The 20,091-nt window shown below is 44.0% G+C and overlaps 1 protein-coding gene across 2 annotated transcripts in view; it reads left to right on the top strand.

The window, feature by feature from the left end:
* Positions 1–20,091, top strand: part of FLT1 (fms related receptor tyrosine kinase 1) — a 199,306-nt gene that overhangs the window by 50,513 nt on the left and 128,702 nt on the right. For both annotated transcript variants that reach the window (XM_070049070.1, XM_070049071.1), the window contains exons 5-7: positions 11,544–11,668; positions 15,893–16,055; positions 16,149–16,285. In XM_070049070.1, the coding sequence (XP_069905171.1) occupies positions 11,544–11,668; positions 15,893–16,055; positions 16,149–16,285 (425 nt within the window). The remainder of the gene's footprint in view (positions 1–11,543; positions 11,669–15,892; positions 16,056–16,148; positions 16,286–20,091) is intronic.

The raw sequence follows: 20,091 nt of genomic DNA on the forward strand, positions 1-20,091 counted from the left end.
CCACTGTGGCACAGGCTCCTGAGTCCCTCTGCAAGCGACCCTGCAGGGAGTGCCATTCTGATGGAGTGCAGCAGGGCCACCTCCTAGGAGAAGCCAGTGTCCACCCTGACTGAGCACCAGTGCACCTGCGAGGGAATTTCCGCCCCGGTCTCTGTCAATCAGGACTTGCTGTGGTTATCACTGAGTCTCCCACAGAGTCCGTGGGGCCCAGTGAGCCAGCTTCACTCAGATGCTGAGACTTAACTTCTCAGTCTGCTGATGTTGCTACGTCTGTCGGGAAGGTCCGTGGAACTCCCATCTCAAGACCCCCGTTTCTCCCGGGCTGTGTGATTCTCTGCAGACTGCTGAGTCACGGACGAGCGTCAGGGCCTCCTGGAGGGACGGCCACAGAGAGTGGTCTAAGATCAGAACCGAGAATTCAGTGTTGGCTGGACCGTTTCTGTTATTCCGGTGCTTGGGGACGTGTTCTCGCTGGACCACGTTTTCCTCATCTGAAACATGAGAGGCCCTATCAGGGTGTCTTAAAAGTCCCTTGACGGTTTTAAAGTTTTATGGTTCAGAGGCAGAGCTGGGAATAATAGGCCCTGGGACTTGGCCAAAAGCCTTGGCAGTACGAGAGTTAGAGCGGTCCCCTCGAGAGCCTCCTTCCCCCTTCCTTTCTGTTCGTCTCCCTCCCTCCCTCCTTCCTCCCCTCTCTCTGCCTCCTTTCCTTACTCTGTCTTCTTCTTTCTTTCTTTTCTTTTCTTTTGAGATGCCCCAGTTCATCCAGAGGAAGCTGTGGCTGAGGTCCATCGTCTGGTGAGCAGAAGGCAGAAGCCAGCAGGCCAGCTCTGTGTGACGACGCGGCCGGCACCCACAGCCTGAGACCTCCTGACGTCTGCTCCATTGAGCTTGCCTCCACTCTTACTGAGCTCTCAGCTAATTTATTTAGATCCTAGGTACAAACTCTTTCTTTCTTTCTTTTTCTTTAATGGTTTCCCCACTTGGCTCCAAGGCAGAATTTCATACCTGGTTGTTCCTCGAATGAACTTTCCTGTGGGTGTTCCATGCCGCTAGACTGTGAGAAGTACAAATGCATGGACTTGGCCTTGTGCACAGTGCTGGAAACGTCCTATGTCCCAGGTTCACTTTTTCTCCTTGCTTCATGTGCTGTCTTCTCCAGAAACACCTGTTGATTGTGTGCCATGTGCCCAGCTTCTGCTAGATGTGGGATGAGTTGATTGTCTTGATTCTCTGCTGCCATACCTCTATGTCCTGAGGAGCAAATTCACGGACGAGAAAGGAGGAGAGAGGCAGAACCATCATCCCTGTTCTTGTCTCTCCTTTTAACTCTTCTCATTTTCTCTTAGTGCTGAGTCCACTCTGGGGCACTAGGACTTCAAGGAAAAAGCAAAATGATGTATCTTTCTTTGCAGAGAGGTAGATTGTAGAGAAAGAGCTTTTTTTTTTTTTTTTTTTTTTTAGCATAGCAGGTAAAGATGCTGCCTGAGACAACAACATCCTAGTGGGTGCTTGTTTGTAGTCCTGGCTCCTCCAGTTCTGATCCAGCTCCCTGCTAATGGTCTGAGAAAAGCAGTGGAAGATGACCCAAGTGCTTGGGCCCCTGCTGTCCGTGTGGGAGACCTGGGAGAAGCTCCTGGCCCCACGTATTCCGCCTGGCCCAGCCCTGGCTGTTGTAACCATCTGGGTGTGACTCAGTGGATGAAGATCTCTCCCTCTCTCTCTCTCCGTAACTCTGACTTTCAAATCAATCTTTTTTAAAAAGGGTACTTCCAGCCGGCGCCGCGGCTCAATAGGCTAATCTTCCACCTAGCGGCGCCGGCACACTGGGTTCTAGTCCCGGTTGGGGCGCCGGATTCTGTCCCGGTTGCCCCCCTTCCAGGCCAGCTCTCTGCTATGGCCCGGGAGTGCAGTGGAGGATGGCCCAAGTCCTTGGGCCCTGCACCCCATGGGAGACCAGGAGAAGCACCTGGCTCCTGGCTTTGGATCAGCGCGGTGTGCCGGCCACAGTGCACTGGCCGCAGTGGTCATTGGAGGGTGAACCAATGGCAAAAGGAAGACCTTTCTCTCTGTCTCTCTCTCTCACTGTCCACTCTGCCTGTCAAAAAAAAAAAAAAAAAAAGGGTACTTCCTATTTTGTGCCATACAGATAATGAAATGTAACATTTTTTAAGTTTAAGGCAGCATCTTGAGTCTGCAGCGACTTTCTCTGCTCACCTGAGGTGTGAGTCTGACATCTCTAGACCAGCCTTTGAGAGCTCTCAGACTTCTGAGTCTGGATCTGGACTCCACTGGAGTGGTGACACTTGGTCAATTCTAGCTGATTGTTTTACGGCAGTCATCTGGGTGGTCAGGACAGCCACTCTGGGAAGAACTCAATGGCACATCACATGCGGACTGCACGACATGAACACACCAGGCCAGTAACGTAACGTCTCATGAAGGCAGGAGGGTGTACCTTCCTTACGCTTCCCACTGACTCGGGGCAACCAAGTGCAGGCCTGAGGACATGTCTGAGGGGCGTGGGAGAGAAAGGTCTTAAGGACCTATAAGATCAGGAGTTTACCCTGGATGGTCTCTGGGCACCATTCCGCCTCAGAAAGCAGGGGGCCATCCTTTCTAAGAGCCTGGGGTGAGCCTTTTGGTGCCACAATTAAGCAGCTGGTTGGAACGTGTGCATCCATGTGGAAGTGCCTGGTTTCAGCCCTGGCTACAGTACTTGCAAGCCAGCTTCCTGTGCTCTCTGGGAAGCAGTAGATGATGACTTGAGTGAATGGGTCCCTTTCACCCATGTGGAACGCCTAATTGAGTGCCTAGGAGTGAGCCAGTAGACAGACCATCTCTCTGTTTCTGTCTCTCAAATAAAAGAAATAAGTAAAATAGAAATTTACATAATATAAATTAGAAATAAACCTTATATATTTAACATGCATATGTACAATACATAAATATAATGTATATACAGAGATTTTATATATTTGAAATACAAAAGTATATATTATATATCTGAATTTTAAAAATAGGTTCAGGACACCTTAAAAATATTTTTGTACATTCTATATACAATTCCCTTATTGGATATAAAATTTGCAAATATTTTCTCCCATTCTGAAGTTATCTTTTCATTTTCTAGACAGTATTTTTATTATTATTTTATTTATTTATTAAATATTTATTCATTAAAAGGCAAAGTTACAGAGAAAGAAGGAGAGACAGAGAGAGAGAGAGAGAGAGAGAGAGAGAGAGAGATAAATCTTCCATCCGCTGGTTTACTCCCCAAATAACCACAATGATGAGGGGCTGGACCAGGCAAAAGCCAAGAGCCAGGAACTTCATACGGGTCTCCCACATGGGTTCAGGGGTCCAACTACTTTGACCATCTTTCACTGCTTTCCCAGGCACATTAGCAGAAGGCTGGATGGGAAGTGGAACAGCCAGGACTCAAACTAGTGCCCATATGGGATGCCGGCACCGCAGGACTCAGAATGGTGCCCACATGGGATACTGGTGTCACAGGTGGCAGCTTAACACACTATACCACAACTCCTGCCATGATAGTATTTTTTTTGAGGCATAGCAGTTTTAAATTTTGATGAACTCCAATTTGCCTATTTCTTTCTTTTGTTCTTTGTTCTTTTTTTATCATATAAAAAACTCTTAAGAGCAAATCTAAGATCATGAATCTTTACTTCTGATTTCTTCTAAAAAGTATGTAGTTAGCTTTCACATTTAGGTCTTAAATCTAGTTTAATGTTTTTGTACGGTGTGATGTAAGGATACAACTCCATTCTTTTGCATTTGAAATTGTATCAGCAACATTTGTTGAAAACATTATTCTTTATCCATTAAGTAGTGTTGTGAAGAAGTAGTCGACTAGAAACCATTATTTTTTTAAAGATTTATTTATTTATTTGAAACTCAGAGTTACACAGAGAGAGAAGGAGAGGCGGGGGGGGCGGGGGGTCTCCCATCCGCTGGTTCACTCCCCAGATAGCTGCAATGACCAGAGCTGTTCCGATACGAAGCCAGAAGCCCGGGGCTTCTTTTGGTCTCCCACGTGGGTGCAGGGGCCCAAGGACCTGGGGCATCTTCCACTGCTTTACCAGGCCATGGCAGAGAGCTGGATTGGAAGTGGGGCAGCCAGGACTCAAACTGGTGCCCATATGGGATGCTGGCACCACAGGTGGCAGCTTTACCTGCCAAGCCACAGCACTGGCCCCTAGAAACCATTATACTTAGTGAAATAAGCCAGTCCCCAAAAGACAGATATCATATGTCTTCCCTGATCTGGGGTAACTAATAGAGTACCTAAAATGTATTGTATTGGACTGAAATGGACGTTTTGAGATTTGATGATCATTTACAGCCCTTGTCTCTTCTGTTGAGGAGCAGTATTTTTTTTTCTTCATACTATCTGTATAACTATTTACTTAGCGTACGGTTAACTTTATGATCATTAAATAAACACAGTAGATCTTTGTAAAAGTTATGTGTGGGAATAGGAGAGGGAGGAGGAAGAAGGGTTGGAGCATGGGTGGGAGCTAGGCAAGGGTGGGAAGTCTCACTATGTTCCTAAATCTGTATACATGAAGTGTATGAAACTTGTATAACTTAAGTAAAATTAAAACAAAAAGTAGTTGACCATTTGGCCTGGCCAAGAAGACGCCAGTGGGGATGCCTGCTTCCCATAGTGGAGTGTGTAGGTTCTATCCTCACTCTAAATCCTTATTCCAGCTTCCTGCTAATGCGAATTGTGGGAGGCAGTAGGAGGTAATGGTTCTAATGATTGGGTCCCTGTCATGCACGTAGGAGGCCTGAATTGAGTGCCTGGCTCCTGGCTTCAGCCCCCTGGCCATTGCAGGCATTTGGGAAGTAAACCAGCTGACGGGCATTCTCTGTCTGGCCTCAAATAAATATAGATAGATAGACAGATACTTTTTAAAAAGCAGTCGACAATGGATCCATGAATTTATTTCTGGATTTTGGTTCTGTTCCATTGTCTGTATGCCTGGCCTTACACCAGTACTATGATTCTTGAATGTAGGGTGTTTTTCCATGGATCTAGATCTTTAATTTCTCTCCACCGTGTTCTGTATAAATGTTGCACTTCTTTTGTTAGATATATTCCAAAACTATGCTTTATTCATTTTGCTTTCTTAATTGCATTCTCAGATGATTCATTATAAGCATATAGAAATAAAATCCATTTTTTGCATGGTTTCATTGTGTCCTACAATCTTGCTGAAGTCACTTGCTGGTTCTAATGGTTTCTTAGTGGATTCCTTAGGATTTTCTTTAAGATCATGTCCTGTGAAAGTGGAAATTGTTCTCCCAAGTTCCTGCACCATTTTGATCTTTGCAGTCTGGGTGATTTTTATTCTTTTTTCTTGTCCAGTTGTCCTCGTTAGAACCTCTACTACACTGCTGAATAAAAGCAGCAAGAGTGCACAGCCCTGTCTTGTTCCTGATCTTATGGGAAAAAATCCAATGCTTTGCCATTAAGAGTATGATTTTTCTGTGTACTTTGTTATGGATACCATTTTGCATTCTTTCATTCTATTTATTCTATTCCTACTTTGTTTATATTTATCCTACCACTAGTGTTTTTATCATGAAGGAGGTTTGGACTTCGTCAGATACTTTTTATGATTTTGGTTTTTAGTCTGCTGGTATGGTATATTGATTGCATTGATTTATATTGTTAGAGTAAATCAATCTTTTATTCCTGGAACAAATCTCCCTTGGTCATTGTGTATAATTATTCTTACATATTCCTGTACTAAATTTGCTATAATTTTGTTGAGTGTTTGTGCATTCATTTTCATAAGAGATACTGGTCTGTGTTTTTAGTGTGATGTCATTGGTTTTGGTGTTGTAGTAACACCAGCCTCACAGGGAGAGTTGGGAAGCTTTCCCTTCTCTAGTTTGTGGAAAACTCTGTGAGGGATTAGTAATGATTCTTTAAGTTTAGTAGAATTCACTTGCCATCTGGCCCTAGGCTTTTCCTTGTGGACAGGTTTTCTTGTTTTTGTTGTTGTTTGTTTTTTAAGTTCAACCGCTTGATAGAGGCCTGTTTGTGTTGGCTATTTCTTCTTTTCTTATTTTGCAATAGCTTTATTTAAGATATGTTTTCTCCTTTTAAAATTTTATAAGCATAGAGAACAGATTTCATGTATTTCAGACACAATTCTAAGAAGAATATTTCCCTCTTGCTCCTCTCCCTCCCTCCATTCCCCCCTTCCTTCCTTTCTCTGAATATTTCTTAATGAGTTAGTGTCAGTAGTTTGTGTCTTTCTAGGAACTTGTTCATGTCATGATATCTAATTTATTGTCACATAACATACTCTTATAATGCTTCTTATTTTAATATGTTCATAATTTAGTAATGTCCACTGTTTCATTTCTGATTCTAGTAATTTGAGTCTTATCTCTTTTTCCTTGGCCTCTCTAGCTAAAATTTTGTCATTTTTGCCCAGATTTTTTTAAAGAGCCAACTTCTGGTTTCACTTAATTTTTTTTCTGTTGTTTTTAGACTCTTTTCCATTAATTTCCACTCAAACCTTTATTATTTTCTCCCTTCTTCTTGCTTCAGGTTTGGTTTGCTCTTCATCACCCAGGGCCCTAGGTAGAACTTTAGGCTATTATAGATTTGAGGTATTTCTTCTTTTTCAATATAGGCATTTATGGCTGTAAGTTTCCCTCTAAGCAGTTTTAGCTTCATTGAAAAATTTTTGTGTGCTGTGTCTTCATCTTCATTCACCTCAAAATATTTTTTAATTTTCCCTTTGATCTCTTCTTTGACTCTTTGGTTAGTTAGGATCATGTTGTTTTATTTCCACATATTTGTTAATTTCCCAGATTTGTTTGTTAGTGACTTCTACTTTTATTCCACACGAATATGTATGTAGTTAAACAATATACTTTGTTTTATTTCTGTCCTTTTAAATTTACTGAAGTTTATTTTATAGCCTGGCGTATAGTCTATCTTGCAGACTATTTTCCTGTGAATTTAGAAAAATGTATATCCTGCTGTGATGGGGTTGGGTGTTTTCAGATGTCTGTTAGTTATAGTTGGTTAACAGTGTTATTCTGGTGTTCTATTCCCATTTCAACCTGCTGTCTTATTGTGGTACCAATTGCTGAAAGTGGGATAGTAAAGTCTTCATCCCCTGGGGCCAGCACTGTGCCATGGTAGGTTAAGCCTTCACCTGCAGTGCCAGCATCCCATATTGGTGCCAGTTTGTGTCCCAGCTGCTTCACTTCCAATCTAGCTCTCTGCTAATGGCATGGGAAAGCAATGAAAGATGGCCCAAGAGCCATCTGCATGGGAGATCTAGAAGAATTTTTTGGCTCCTGACTTCAGATAGGTCCAGCTCCAGCCATTGAAGCCATTTGGAGAGTGAACCAGCAGATGGAAGACCCCTCTCTGTCTCTCCCTATCTCTCTCTCTCTGTAACTCTGCTTCTCAAATAAATAAATCCTTAAAAATAAATAAATAAATGAAGCTTTCATCCCTTATTTTTGAATTGTTTCTGCCTTCAGATAGTCTGTGCTTCATGTGTTTTGGAGCTCTGTTGTTAGGTGCATATATGTTTATAATTACAGCTTTCTGGTGCACTAACTCATCATTTAATCCTCCTCTTCATCTCTACTAACGTTTCTTGTTTTAAGTTCTGTTTTGTCTGATGTTAACTTTTGTGGTGATTGCTCCAAAGCCCTGTTTGAATTGTCAAAAGCTTCGATGGGCAGTGTCTGTCAGTGAAAATCTTCCTGTTTTCCATTTTTTTTGCACATATTTCAAATGAAGCAGTTTCCTAACCAACAAGCTGTCCTTGAGACCATGGCATGGTCCACAACATGACAGCCCATGTAATGTGACGGCTCCTGTGTCTATGCAGCGCCCTCTCCACAAGACTGCTTATTTGCTTTTCTTTTTTCAGAAAAAGATTTATTTACTGATGTATTTATTTGAAAGACAGTAGAAAGAGAGAGAGAGAGAGAGAGAGAGATCTTCCATCTGCTAGTTTCCCCCCTGAATGACCAGGACCAGGCCAACGGCAGGAGCCAGGAACGCTATCCTAGTCTCCCACATGGGTGACAGGGACCCAAGTACTTGGGCATCTTCCAGGTGCTTTAGCTGGAAGCCTGTGGAGCAGCCGGGACTCAAATCGTTGCTCCCTATGGGATGCCAGCATCACAATTGGTGGCTTAACTTGCTGTGCCACAATGCCAGCCATGCTTATTTATTTTTTTGTCCCCTCCATTTCACCCTCAGTAAGAAAAATCACATCCTGCAAAGGACCAGCCCTCAGGGGTAAGGGAAGTGAAAATAAAGGGAAGGGACATCAAGGAAAAGTTTATGAACATGCACGTTTTTTCTCGAACTCCGCTTCAAGTCAGAAAAGCTCCCTACCTTTTGGGGGTCACCCGTTTGCTGGGAGCCAGCAGAACTCCCAGGTGATACCTGTCAGAAGTGGAGTAGAGTGAGGATGACCCACCAGAGCCCCTCCGTCCATCCGTGCACCTTGATGTGCCAATGTGGTTACAGATTTCCAAAGGAAAAAACACATTTTAAAAATAGACATCATTCCATTCTGAACCAGGGTCCCTGTTTGATCTTTCCCTGTGTGTTCAAGCCCACTTGTTGACTTGAAAGATAAGTGACAGCCCAGTTACTCCCGTTGGGTGAGAAAACCTCATATTCTCTGCCAGCTTCCTGTCCCAGCTCTGAGCTCTGAGAGTCCGGTGGGGTGGGGGCAGCATGACCTCCACCTAGCCATGTGCTGGCATGAGTCCGGTGACAGTGTGTCTGAGCTGCCAGGACATTGGCAGTCTTTGGAGTAGTTCTTCCTTACTCTTTCAACAACCAGCCAATTTCATCTCAGGAAGCCGCTCTGCAGTGCTGGCTGGCTTTGGAAGTCATTTTTAATTTTGTGACAAAGACGAATGTGTCCAACGGGAGTAGTAAGTGGTTTTACTGGTGATATTAATGGAACCGTGACCTCTTCTGTATCTATGGTCCCACAAAACAAAATATGTTTGTATTCTAATATGTCAGGCAAGTTCATTCTTAGCCCTTCCTTGAAGCAAATTGCAGAGGAAATATACTATTAATAAGCCCAGGGAGTATTGTTTGTGTGTGTGTGTGTGGTGTGTGTACAGATATAATCCCTTGGATTTATAAGGCTGCCAGTGAATGCTATATAAATGATATGTTTTGAATTGTTTGAGAGAAGACAAATCATCGAAATTCTGACATCTTTGAATACAACTGCTGCACTGAAATTGGTATTGGCTTTTAAAGGCCAAGAGGTCTAGTAAAATTCAGGTGTTTTTGTGATCCAAAGGCAAAACAGAGACTCAAAAGCATACTGAATTAGCCCCTTCTGTTTTCATTTGGGATTGGCATTCATTAGCCTAGAAATGACTTCACTGGTCTTTACTATTTCCTGTAGGAACTTTTTATGCCCCTGTCCTTTGTTGAAAATGGTTGCTAAAGGAGACAGTACATTAAATATGAAGGATTTACAGTTTAGTTAAATGAATTAAACCATTTCCTGGTGTTTGTGTTTACCTTGGGACTCACAAAGGAGACAAAAATATAGACTCACAGGAGGAAGGAAAGGAATGATCAAACCCCAATGGTTCCTAGCTAAATGTCTAGCTCAGCAACTTTATTTAAAGGAGGAATTTAATGCTGATAAGGAATCTTTGTCTCTGTATAATTAACTTTTCTCTTTGCATTTGTTCTATAACCTTTGAGAATGTCTAATAAACACATAACTTTATTGGTGGCGACAGTTAATGTCTTATTTTAGTGCAGAGGACAAAGCTAAAGTAAATCAAAGGCAAAACAGTTATCCGTGAGACTGCATGATGCTTTAGAATTTGAATTTAACTTCAGTCACTTAAAATATTATAAAATAATAATGATCACTCAAGAAAATCTGACAAATACAGAAAAGCTAAATAAGGAAATAGCCCATAAAATTACCACTCCAAATTAATTATCATCAACATGCAGTCTGCTTGTTTTAAGTCTTTTCTCTATAATATTACAAGTCTGAAATCACGGTGTTGGTGGGCCCAAGACCAGCTGAAACCTAAGGGAGCCCTTTCTTATCTCTTCCTCTCTCTGTTGGTTGCCTGCAGTCCTTGCAATGCCTAGGTTTGTAGCTGCTCCACATCAGTCTCTGGTTCCTTCCCCTCTCTCCTGCCCAGATAGCTCTTTTAAAAGACACCAGTCATGTTGGATTAGGGGCTTACCCTATTTAGTTTAGATTGTTACATTTGCAACACCACTATTTCCAAATGAGTTCATATTAAAAAATATACTGGGATCACAACTTCAATGATTTTGTTTTCTTTTTCTTTTCTTTTTTTTTTTTTTTTTTTGGTGGGGAGAGACACAATTCAACCCATAATAGTCACCATAGCACTACCTATTCTATGCAGCCACTGTCTGCTTCTTGTTCTTATTTCTCTCCAATTCGTTCTCCATTCAGCACCCAAAATGAGCTCCCTAACCTACAGGTCTGAGAGAGAACCAGCAAGCAGGTGGCGCCCTGGTTGGTCTTTCAGGCCCAGATCCCTCCTGGAGTATTGGGCTGGAGCCCAGGGAGGAGAATCAGAACCCCCTGTCTCCTGATGAGTTCCCTTCCTGTGGATGGCGGCAGGTTCCTAGGGCCAGGGCAGGGTGGACCCTGAGAATGTTTCTGAATGGATCTGACGCTCATTCCAGCTTCCTGGAGGAATTTCAGGGAAACCGAACAGGTGGTGTGAATCCTCCTTGCCGCTGAGACTGGCTCAAGGCCGCACTCTTAAGGGAGGTATTTTGGTGATTCTTTTTAAAACCTTTTCCAGAGCAGTGCAGGCATTTGCACCTACTTGGTTCTTAGTAGGTAAGTAGTGCATACCAAAGAAACAGACTCAATGTGCATATGAATTACATTTAGGATTCAACGGGCCTTTGCCTACCTCTTGCCCTCCCCCTAAGCAGCTCAGAGCTTCTTAGTAGGCCAGGAAATTCTGGAAAACCCTGAAGTCATGCTTCTGTCATTCAAATGCTAATCCTCTCTCTACACCTGTGCGTCCTGCATCTTCTCTAACTCTCCCAGAGAGAAGCCCTCTTGGCTGCCTCTCTGCTCTCTGAGTCCTAGCAAAGGCGCTGGAGGGCGTCTCTTGGGCCACTTATCATAGTTGTGCTTGTAAAGTTTATGCAGAATATTCCGGTTTCTCACTGCAGGTTGCTGGCTTCTCCTCATGGAGATGCCCCCTGTCTCACAATTGCACGTTGGGGTTTGAGGGCAACCTGCTCAAAGGCCAAGAACGGAACAGGAGATCAGTTTTTCTCAGAGCAGCTCTCTTTTTTTCTGGCCGGAAACACAAAAAAGCAAATTCAGGCAAAGACTATGAATTTACAGATTTTGTTAAGGGAAGAAGGTGTGGCTGTGGCAGGGTCTGTATGACCTTACCCACTATAATGTCTAAATGTTTGTGTTTCAATCACTTATGTAACTTTTTTTCATTTTTTTCCCATGCAGATGCAGACAAGCCTTTTGTAGAGATGTACACAGAGATTCCTGAAGTTCTGTACATGCACGAGGGGCGGGAGCTTGTCATTCCCTGCCGGGTCACATCACCCAACATCAACGTTACTTTAAAACAGGTAATGCTGAGCGATGCTGCCCTCAGCCTGCTTCTTACTGCCAGTGAACATCGTCAGGTTTCTATGACCCTGTGTCTCTGGAATGCTCTTCTGACGGATGTTTGGGCTTCTCAGTGCACTTTTCTATAATGTCCCTTTACTACAAAGGAGAAGTGCTGCAAGTTATACCCATGCATGTACTCAAACGAGTACAATGATCATATCTTACGCATTGATCTGAGTGCATAATGATGTGTTTTACGCACAGGGAGCCACCAGCTTGGATTGAGCTGGAAATTTCCTGATGACAAAGGCTCACCTCCTCTGGGCACCCAAACATAGCCTCTGGGAGAAAGAAAAGGGAAAGCCACCTAGGAGAATTCATATTATAAGTCGTACATATGCAGAAAGAGAAAGATTTAGAGTAGTTTTCTAGTAAAGACCAAAACTAGAATGTGACATTCAAGCTAATTATTCAACAATAAGAGTAGGCAGTATACTAGGACTAAGAATTGGACAAGCTCGCCAAATAGAAAACTGCTGAAAGAGGTAAAACAAAGTGAAGACTGCCCCCAAGGCAGCACCTCGCATGGTCCGCCATGGAGCAGGTGCTCTGGAAATCTTTGGCGTTGATGGTGGTGGAGGTCAGGTTGGCAGAGTTTGAAGACTGATTTTCTGTATCACCTGTTGACCCTGAGTCCTGATGGATGCTGACGTGTCTCTCTGCCTTCTCTCCTTACATTCACTCTCCTGTGTGGCTAATTTAAATCCTCTGCATCACCCAGCCGAGACAGGATTTGGCTTGCAGTGCATTTGTGTGCCACCTCCGGGAAACAGAAAGCAAGTGTATGTCAGAGCTGGGCACGTCAGAGGAATTGAACTCTTCAACTGGTTCCCAGGGTGTTGGGGACCTCCCAGGCATTACAGCCAATATCTTGACTTCCCATTCATTGGTCTTGCCTCCCCTCTCTGAGGGCTTGTGTAGAAGACCAGAGATTGCTAACTCACTGCTTGGATCTGACCAGTCTGGTGCTTACTGTTGGGCAAACTGAAAAATTAACAAACCCCTCGCCATCTTAGTTTCCCCACTGTAGAAATGGGCTGATTACAGAAGGAGCAGCTCACATGGTCAGGAATATAGTCCACAGGAAACACTTAGGAAGAGGTCTGGCACAAGATAAACCCTATTCAAGGGTTAGCTACTAGTATCACTTATTTACTGTTTAATACCCAACATTTGATTTATCATCAAGTCATATTTCTAATGTCATGGCTTAACTCCTCTTAGCCCAAGATAATAACTGCTTTTTGATTAATGTGAGAAAAACTACGGGGAGAGGAATCTCTCTCTGTCTCTCATACAAGCCCTGGTGCAGATTGGCTGTCTGTCATAAGGAATGTTCCAGAATTCCCACCTGTAAAAATGTGAGGAGTGAGGGGTAAAGTGGGATCATTCACTCTTTTTCTACCTAAGATCTGCATTGCACAATGTAAAATCCATGCATACAAGTGGTCTCTAAAAAGTTCATGGAAAATGCATATCACAGAAAAACTATGCATGAATTCTAAGTTTTTGGCACCAAAATAAACTTAACTTTTAATTTCATTTTCTACACTTTGAGGCACCTTCATATATATTGAAAATACTATAACCTATTACACTCATACTTACACTGGTGTGAAATTACTATCTTTCTCTTCCATCTCTTTTATTATTCCTTTTATTTTTTTTTTTCCTGGAAAAGCAGAGAGACAGAGACAGAGATCCATCACTGGTTCATTGTCCAAATACCTGCAACAACTAAGGCTGAGCCAAGCAGAAACCAGGAGCCTACAACCCAATTTGGGTCTCCCAACGTGAATAGCAGGGACCCCAGTACTTGAGCCATCACCACTGCCTCCCAGGGTGTCTATCAGCAGGAAGCTGCCACTGGGAATGGAGCCAGGACTCAAATCTGTACCCAAAATGGGATGCAGGTGTCCCAACTTGCATCTTAATCTCTGTGCCAAATCCCCACCCTTCTTATCCTTCTTTCCCTCTAATTTGTTGTCCTTTCCCTCTCCTTCTCCCATGCCTGCTTCGGTATAGCCATTATCCACTAGAGACAGGCCTCCCTGCCCAGTACCTCCTTGTGAGGCCACCATGTCTCCACCCACCTGTCTACCTCTTGTGACACCTGCAACAAAAGTGGCCGGGGCCGGCTCACAGAGTCACACAGCCTGTTCCTGGTCCAGCTCTTGTCAGCTCAAAGCACACTTAGTCAGTGGAGTACCACTGTGGCAGCCATTACTAGATGGAGAGTGAGTGAAACAGTTTGAAGAATCTGTGACATATTTTGAAGTGACTCTGAGGAAGTCTGTTAGTGAACCTCTCTTTAATAGATTTGCCCCTTGCTGGTTTTCACTTATTTTTAAAGTATTGGAGATTTCAGTCCCTGGCTTAAATTTTTCTGAGTTTTCCCTTTCATCGTTTGCACCAAATTAGAAGAAGAGATTCTCTTTTCCCCACCGAATGCAGAATGTTTGGATGCTTATAGGTAGAATCTTGCTTTACTAAAACATATAATAAATCTTTCAGTTGCTTTCGGTTCTTTGTAAGCAGGATATAATTAATTTTCACCCAAATAACATGGATTACATACACCAGTACACACGTGCACCCTGGGAAGGAGGCACTAGTGACTTTCACACTAGAAATTTCCTCTTGGTCAAGATCACAAATCTAGATTAGCTCTTCCAACAAGCAATATAAATAAATGATAACTGGGTAGAGGGAGGAGTGTCAGACTTTTTGAAAGAAGATTGAAAAGGTTTCAAGCTTCTCTGTGGCTATTTGGCATTTCCTTAAAGGCAACTCACTTTTTTTCCCTTTCCTAGCTGGGAATAAGTGACAGTGGTAGTCAGAGTCTAACCATTAAAATTTGGCTGGCAACCTGGCATCAGGGGAGTTGGGCTGGGCCACTCTCCAGAGCAAAGACCCTTTAATAAAGTTTAATCTTATGAAAGAGTGTTTATTTGGGGTTTTTAAAAATTAAGTCCTAGATATCGGAAGAAAGTGTAAGGACAGAAGCAATTATGGACTCATGTATTTGATGTAGACTCCCTGTGTTTGGCAATTTGGGCCTCGTGATTAAGACAGCTGGGTCCCATATCTGAGTATGGCCTTGCTCCAGTTTGGCCCTGGGCATTTGCAGCTATTAGAGGAGTAAGCCAGCAGATAGGCACTCTTCCTTTTTCTCTCTTTCTCTTTTTCTGTCTCTTGAATAAACAAATAAAAATTTAAAAGAAAATACTCCTAAGAAGGCGAGAGCACTCCGTTGCTAACGGTGCCCCTGTCTTCCCGAATCATCATCTCTGTGAGCCACTTGAGCTTCCGTGGTTTCCCTCCCAGTACAGGGCTGATGCCTTCCTGGTGTTGCAGTGGGATTTAGAATGGTCACCCCAGTGAGTGCCCTGAGTCTGGAGTCCCTGGGCTTATGCAGAGTCCACCATGCAACAAAGGAGGAGAAATGATGGCTTATTCAAAGCCGCAGGTGAACAGGACACCTGCAGATAATCCAGCAGCCCCAGTGGGGAAAAAAATGTGAACTCCTTTCTCTATTGAGTAACAGACTAGTTTATTATGAAAATACCCAGAGGCCAAGGAGTTATGAGCTCCTGCAGGAAGTCTGACATGGGGGTCAGGTCTATCCTGATAGGTGCAGCTTGTTGCCAAGACTGATAATAAATTATCATAATTAAGGATGGGCCTTTGGCTTAGAGCTAAGATGCTGGCCCCATATCTGAATGTCTGGGCTCAAGTCCTGGCTCTAGCTTCCTACCCCACACTTGTTCTTAGCCAAAAGGCCAAGAAGCGATTCTAGCTTCCTACCATTGCAGACCCTGGGAGGCAGTAAGTGATGGCTCAAGCAGTTGGGTCTTCTGCCATTCATGTGTGAGACTTGAACTGTGTGCCTAGCTCCAGATTTTAGCCCTGGGCATTTGGGGAATGAACCAGTGAATGGGAGTTCTCTCTCTTCCTCTCACTCTCTCTGCCAAATAAGTAATCGTAATTTCTATAATGTATCATAACACAAATATATCTTGCTATGTGCAAGGAAAACCCAAGACCCAATTATAACAAGCTGGAGTTTTTACCTGTATTATTTTCATTAAGCTGAAAAATTATGGTTGTACACACACCTAGGGAGAGGGTATTGCTACAGGGCTAAAATGATTTTATTCCAACCTGTTCTTCCTTTTCAGTTTCCAAGTGATCAAGTGATCCCCCATGGGGAAAGGATAACCTGGAACAGCCGGAGGGGCTTTATAGTATCAAGTGCCACGTACAAAGAAATAGGGATCCTGTACTGCGAAGCATCAGTCAACGGACAAGTGTATAAGACACACTATCTTATACATCGGCTAAGTAAGTGATGCAGGCACCAAGTCTGCCTGCTCTGTGGTTCATCTGCTTCGTGGATCTTTGATTGTTAAGCCATTTTCTCTCTTGTGCTTGCAGCCAATACAATCTTGGATGTCCAAATGAGCACCCCGAGCCCAGTCAAGCTACTCAAGGGGCGCGCTCTGAACCTCAACTGCACTGCCACCACTCCCCTCAACACCAGAGTGCAGATGACCTGGAGTTACCCCGGGCAAGTGAGTGACCTGTTTTTTTATTTCTTCCACAGGGCAGGATTTATCTTTACCAAGTGAAGCCCCCTTGGGTTTTTGAGATGGGAAAAAATCAGGAAAGTCTGACTCCACGCAGGGTTGGTCAATCAAGAAGCCCTGGGTTTGGCCCGGGTGCTTTTCTTTCCTGCCCTTTCGTGAGCGTGATATGCATAGATACAGTCTTTTGATGTCAGGGTGTTTGTTTTTGAAGGGTATAGGCTGGTGTTTGCCTTGCATGATTCTGGGTGGGAAAGGGAATTGTTTCATCCTTGGAAACTATTCTCTAGGATTTAGAGATGAGAGGGAAATTTATCACCAAATACCAGGCCAGAACTGTCGTTTGTAACAACAACAGCTTTAGGGGAGGCTGTTTTTGTCAGTGCATTCATTGAAGGTACTGGCAGCCAGGCAGGCACCTGATTAGAGCGTGTTTCCAAAAGATACAGCAACCCCACCATCCAGGATTCTGTTTGCTAAGTTTAAGTGGAGCGATTCTGTCCTTCAGAAAAATGAGAACAATGGAGACTGAGTTGAGTTCCCTTATTCTAGTCGAATATCCTCACAAACTTGTTTTATGAACATATAGATGGGGAAAATGTTAAGAAAATGTTGATGGCGATTTCCTTGTGTCAGGATGACATATGTGTCATATCCCAATTATTATTGCACAATCACAGTTAAGCTGTGATTAAATTCTGTTTGCCACATTGATGGATCAGCCCCAAGCTATTGTTTTTCATTAACAATCTCTTGTGATGGAAATAAACTAATTTAGCAACAAAAAGGTGAGACAAGTGTCCTAGAGGGACACTGGAGCTAATCAGTCATAAACCATCTTCTAGAAACTCTTATTATTTCATTTAAGTAAAGAGTCTGGGGTCTGTGCTGTGGCATAGCACGCAAAGCCGCCACCTGCAGTGTCAACATCCCATATGGGCGCCGGTTCCAGTCCTGGCTGCTCCACTTCCGATCCAGCTCTCTGCTATGGCCTGGGAAAGTAGTAGAAGATGGCCCATGTGCTTGGGCCCCTGCACCCACGTGAGAGACTCGGAAGAAGCTCCTGGCTCCTGGCTCCTGGCTTAGGATTTGCGCAGCTCCGGCCATTGCGACCATTTGGGAGTGAACCAGCAGATGGAAGACTTCTCTCTGCCTCTGCCTCTGACTCTCTGTAACTCTACCTTTCAAATAAGTAATAAATAATAAATAAATATTTGAAGAAAAGATTCTATGACTTGGAGAAATATTTTTGGGGTTCTGATCAAAATCAAATGTTCTCAGCAAATGACAAGTGGTAAGAAATCTCTCCTGCTAGTGTTGCTACTGTAAGTTAGTATATCGGTTATGAAATGCCAATTATCTAAAGTGGCACTGTCCAGGAGAACTTCCTGTGAAGCAAACATGATCTATCTGCTGTCCAGATCTGTGCTATCTATGGCTGCAGAGTGGTTGACACGTGGCCTACTGGGATTAGCTTTGTTAAATTTTGACCTAAATAACCACATGTGGCTGGTGGCTGCCGTACTGAACAAACCAATTCCAAAACACAGGATGAGTTGTTTTCCAAAACAGAAATTACACCAATGTTAACTCAAACTTGGGAAGAAAAGAAAAGGAAGAAGTAGTGCTCGGGGCCGGTGCTGTGGCATGGCGAGTAAAGCCACCGCCTGCAGTGTCGGCATCCCATATGGGCGCCGGTTCCAGTCCTGGCTGCTCCACTTCCAATCCAGCTCTCTGCTATGGCCTGGGAAAGCATTAAGAAGATGGCCCAATTGCTTGGGCCCCTACACCTTCGTGGGAGACTCCGAAGAAGCTCCTGACTCCTGGCTTTGGATCAGCTCATCTCTGGCCATTGCAGCCAATTAGAGAGTGAACCAGCGGATGGAAGACCCCCCCCCCCCTCTCTCTCTCTCTCTCTCTCTCTCTCTTTCTGCTTCTCCTCTCTCTGTGTAACTTTCTCTCTGAATTTCAAATAAATAAATAAATAAGTCTTAAAAAAATAAATATGTGTATGTTGGGGCCGGCGCTATGATGCAGTGGGTTAATCCTCCATCTGCAGTGCCGGCATACCATATAGGCACTGGTTCAAGTCCTGGCTGCTCCACTTCTGATCCAGCACTCTGCTATGGCCTCGGAAAGCAATGGAAGATGGCCCAAGTCCTTGGGCCCCTGCACCCACGTGAGAGACCTGGAAGAAGATCCTGGATCTTGGCTTCGTATCGGCGCCTCTTCAGCAGTTGCGGCCATCTGGGGAGTGAACCATCAGATGGAAGACCTCTCTCTCTCTCTCTCTCTCGCCTCTGCCTCTCTGTAACTCTGCCTTTCAAATAAATAAATCTTTTAAAAAAATAAAAAGAAGTAATGCTCATATAAAAAGGGGGTGCAAAAAGTCCCCTGGTCTGTTATGGTAGGGGACTGATTTCTGATGCTATTTTTTAAAAATGAAGTTTTATTTGTTTGAAAGAGTTATGGGGGAAGTGGTAGGCAGAGACAAAGAGACAGAGAGAGGTTTTCCATCTACTGGTTCACTCCCGAAGTGCCACAACAGCCAGGATTGAGCCAGGCCAAAGACAGGAGCCAGAAGCTTCACTTGGGTCTCCCACGTGGGTTGCAGGGCCACCTTCCACTGCTTTTCCCAGGCAATTAGCAGGGAGCTGGTTGGGAAGTGGAGCAGCCGGGACTCAAACCAGCGCCCATGTGGGATGCCTGCATCTCAGACAGTGACTTTACCCACTCTGCCACAGTGCCAGCCTCAGTTCTCTGATTTTTAATGAGAGTGACTGACTTTTACCTCTGGTTAGTGCTGAGAATGAACAAGATGGCTGGGACATGTGCTTGTACCGACAGACCTAAAGGGACAAGTGGGGTGGAAGTTTATCAGACATGGCACAGCAAAGAGCTAAGTTTAGGACCCAAAGATCAGTCTCGACAGCTTCCCAAGTCTTTTCTTCCATTCCCCACCCCTCCTTGAGGAAGGATTGAGATGAGGAAATTACATATACACTAGAAAATGTAATGCTAACTAGATAAGAGGAGGCAAGCAATGTGATCTCATCTTAAAGCCATGAAGTCGTGGTGACCATACAGACTGCTGAGCCTCGGGCCTGTCTGCTGGGCGTCTCTGAGATCAACCTGGCTCAGCACCTGCTGCACGCTGGTTAAACTCCTCCATGGCTCTGGATGTCCCCAGAGCCACTTGCTATGATTTGGTAGAATTTCTTGAACATGGCACAGAGTGAACTGGGATGATACTACCTTAGTCTTTCCATTTTTAGCAAAAGACTCGGAAGGTGATTTATTAAGAGAAACACTGCCGGTGCTGGCCTTGCGGTATGAAGCCACCACCTGCAACTCCAGCATCCCCCGTGGATGCCAGTTCATGTCCCCACTGCCCCACTTCTGATCCAGCTCTCTGCTAATGGCCCAGGAAAAGCAGTGGATGGTGACTCAAGTGTTTGGGCCCCTGCATCCAAGTGTGAGACCCTGGTGAAGCTCCTGGCTCCTGGCTTTGGCCTGGCCCAGCATTGGCCACTGTGGCCATCTGGGGAGTGAACCAGTAGATGGTAGATCTCTCTCTCTCTCTCTCTCTGTCTCTCCCACTCTCTCTGTAACTCTGACTTTCAAAATGAATAAATAAATCTTAAAAAAAGTTAAAGAAGAGAAACTAAGGATAATTATTGCCCAGGTTTGTCTGTGGCAGAAGAACAGGTTACCATTAAGAGAGGTATACATGCTGGAGGAGAAGCACTACAAGACCTGAGTTCTTAGCCTACATGGGCTGGAGTCTCTGTTGC

This window comes from Oryctolagus cuniculus, chromosome 9 (assembly GCF_964237555.1).
Source record: "Oryctolagus cuniculus chromosome 9, mOryCun1.1, whole genome shotgun sequence".
In the NCBI taxonomy this organism is placed as follows: domain Eukaryota; kingdom Metazoa; phylum Chordata; class Mammalia; order Lagomorpha; family Leporidae; genus Oryctolagus; species Oryctolagus cuniculus.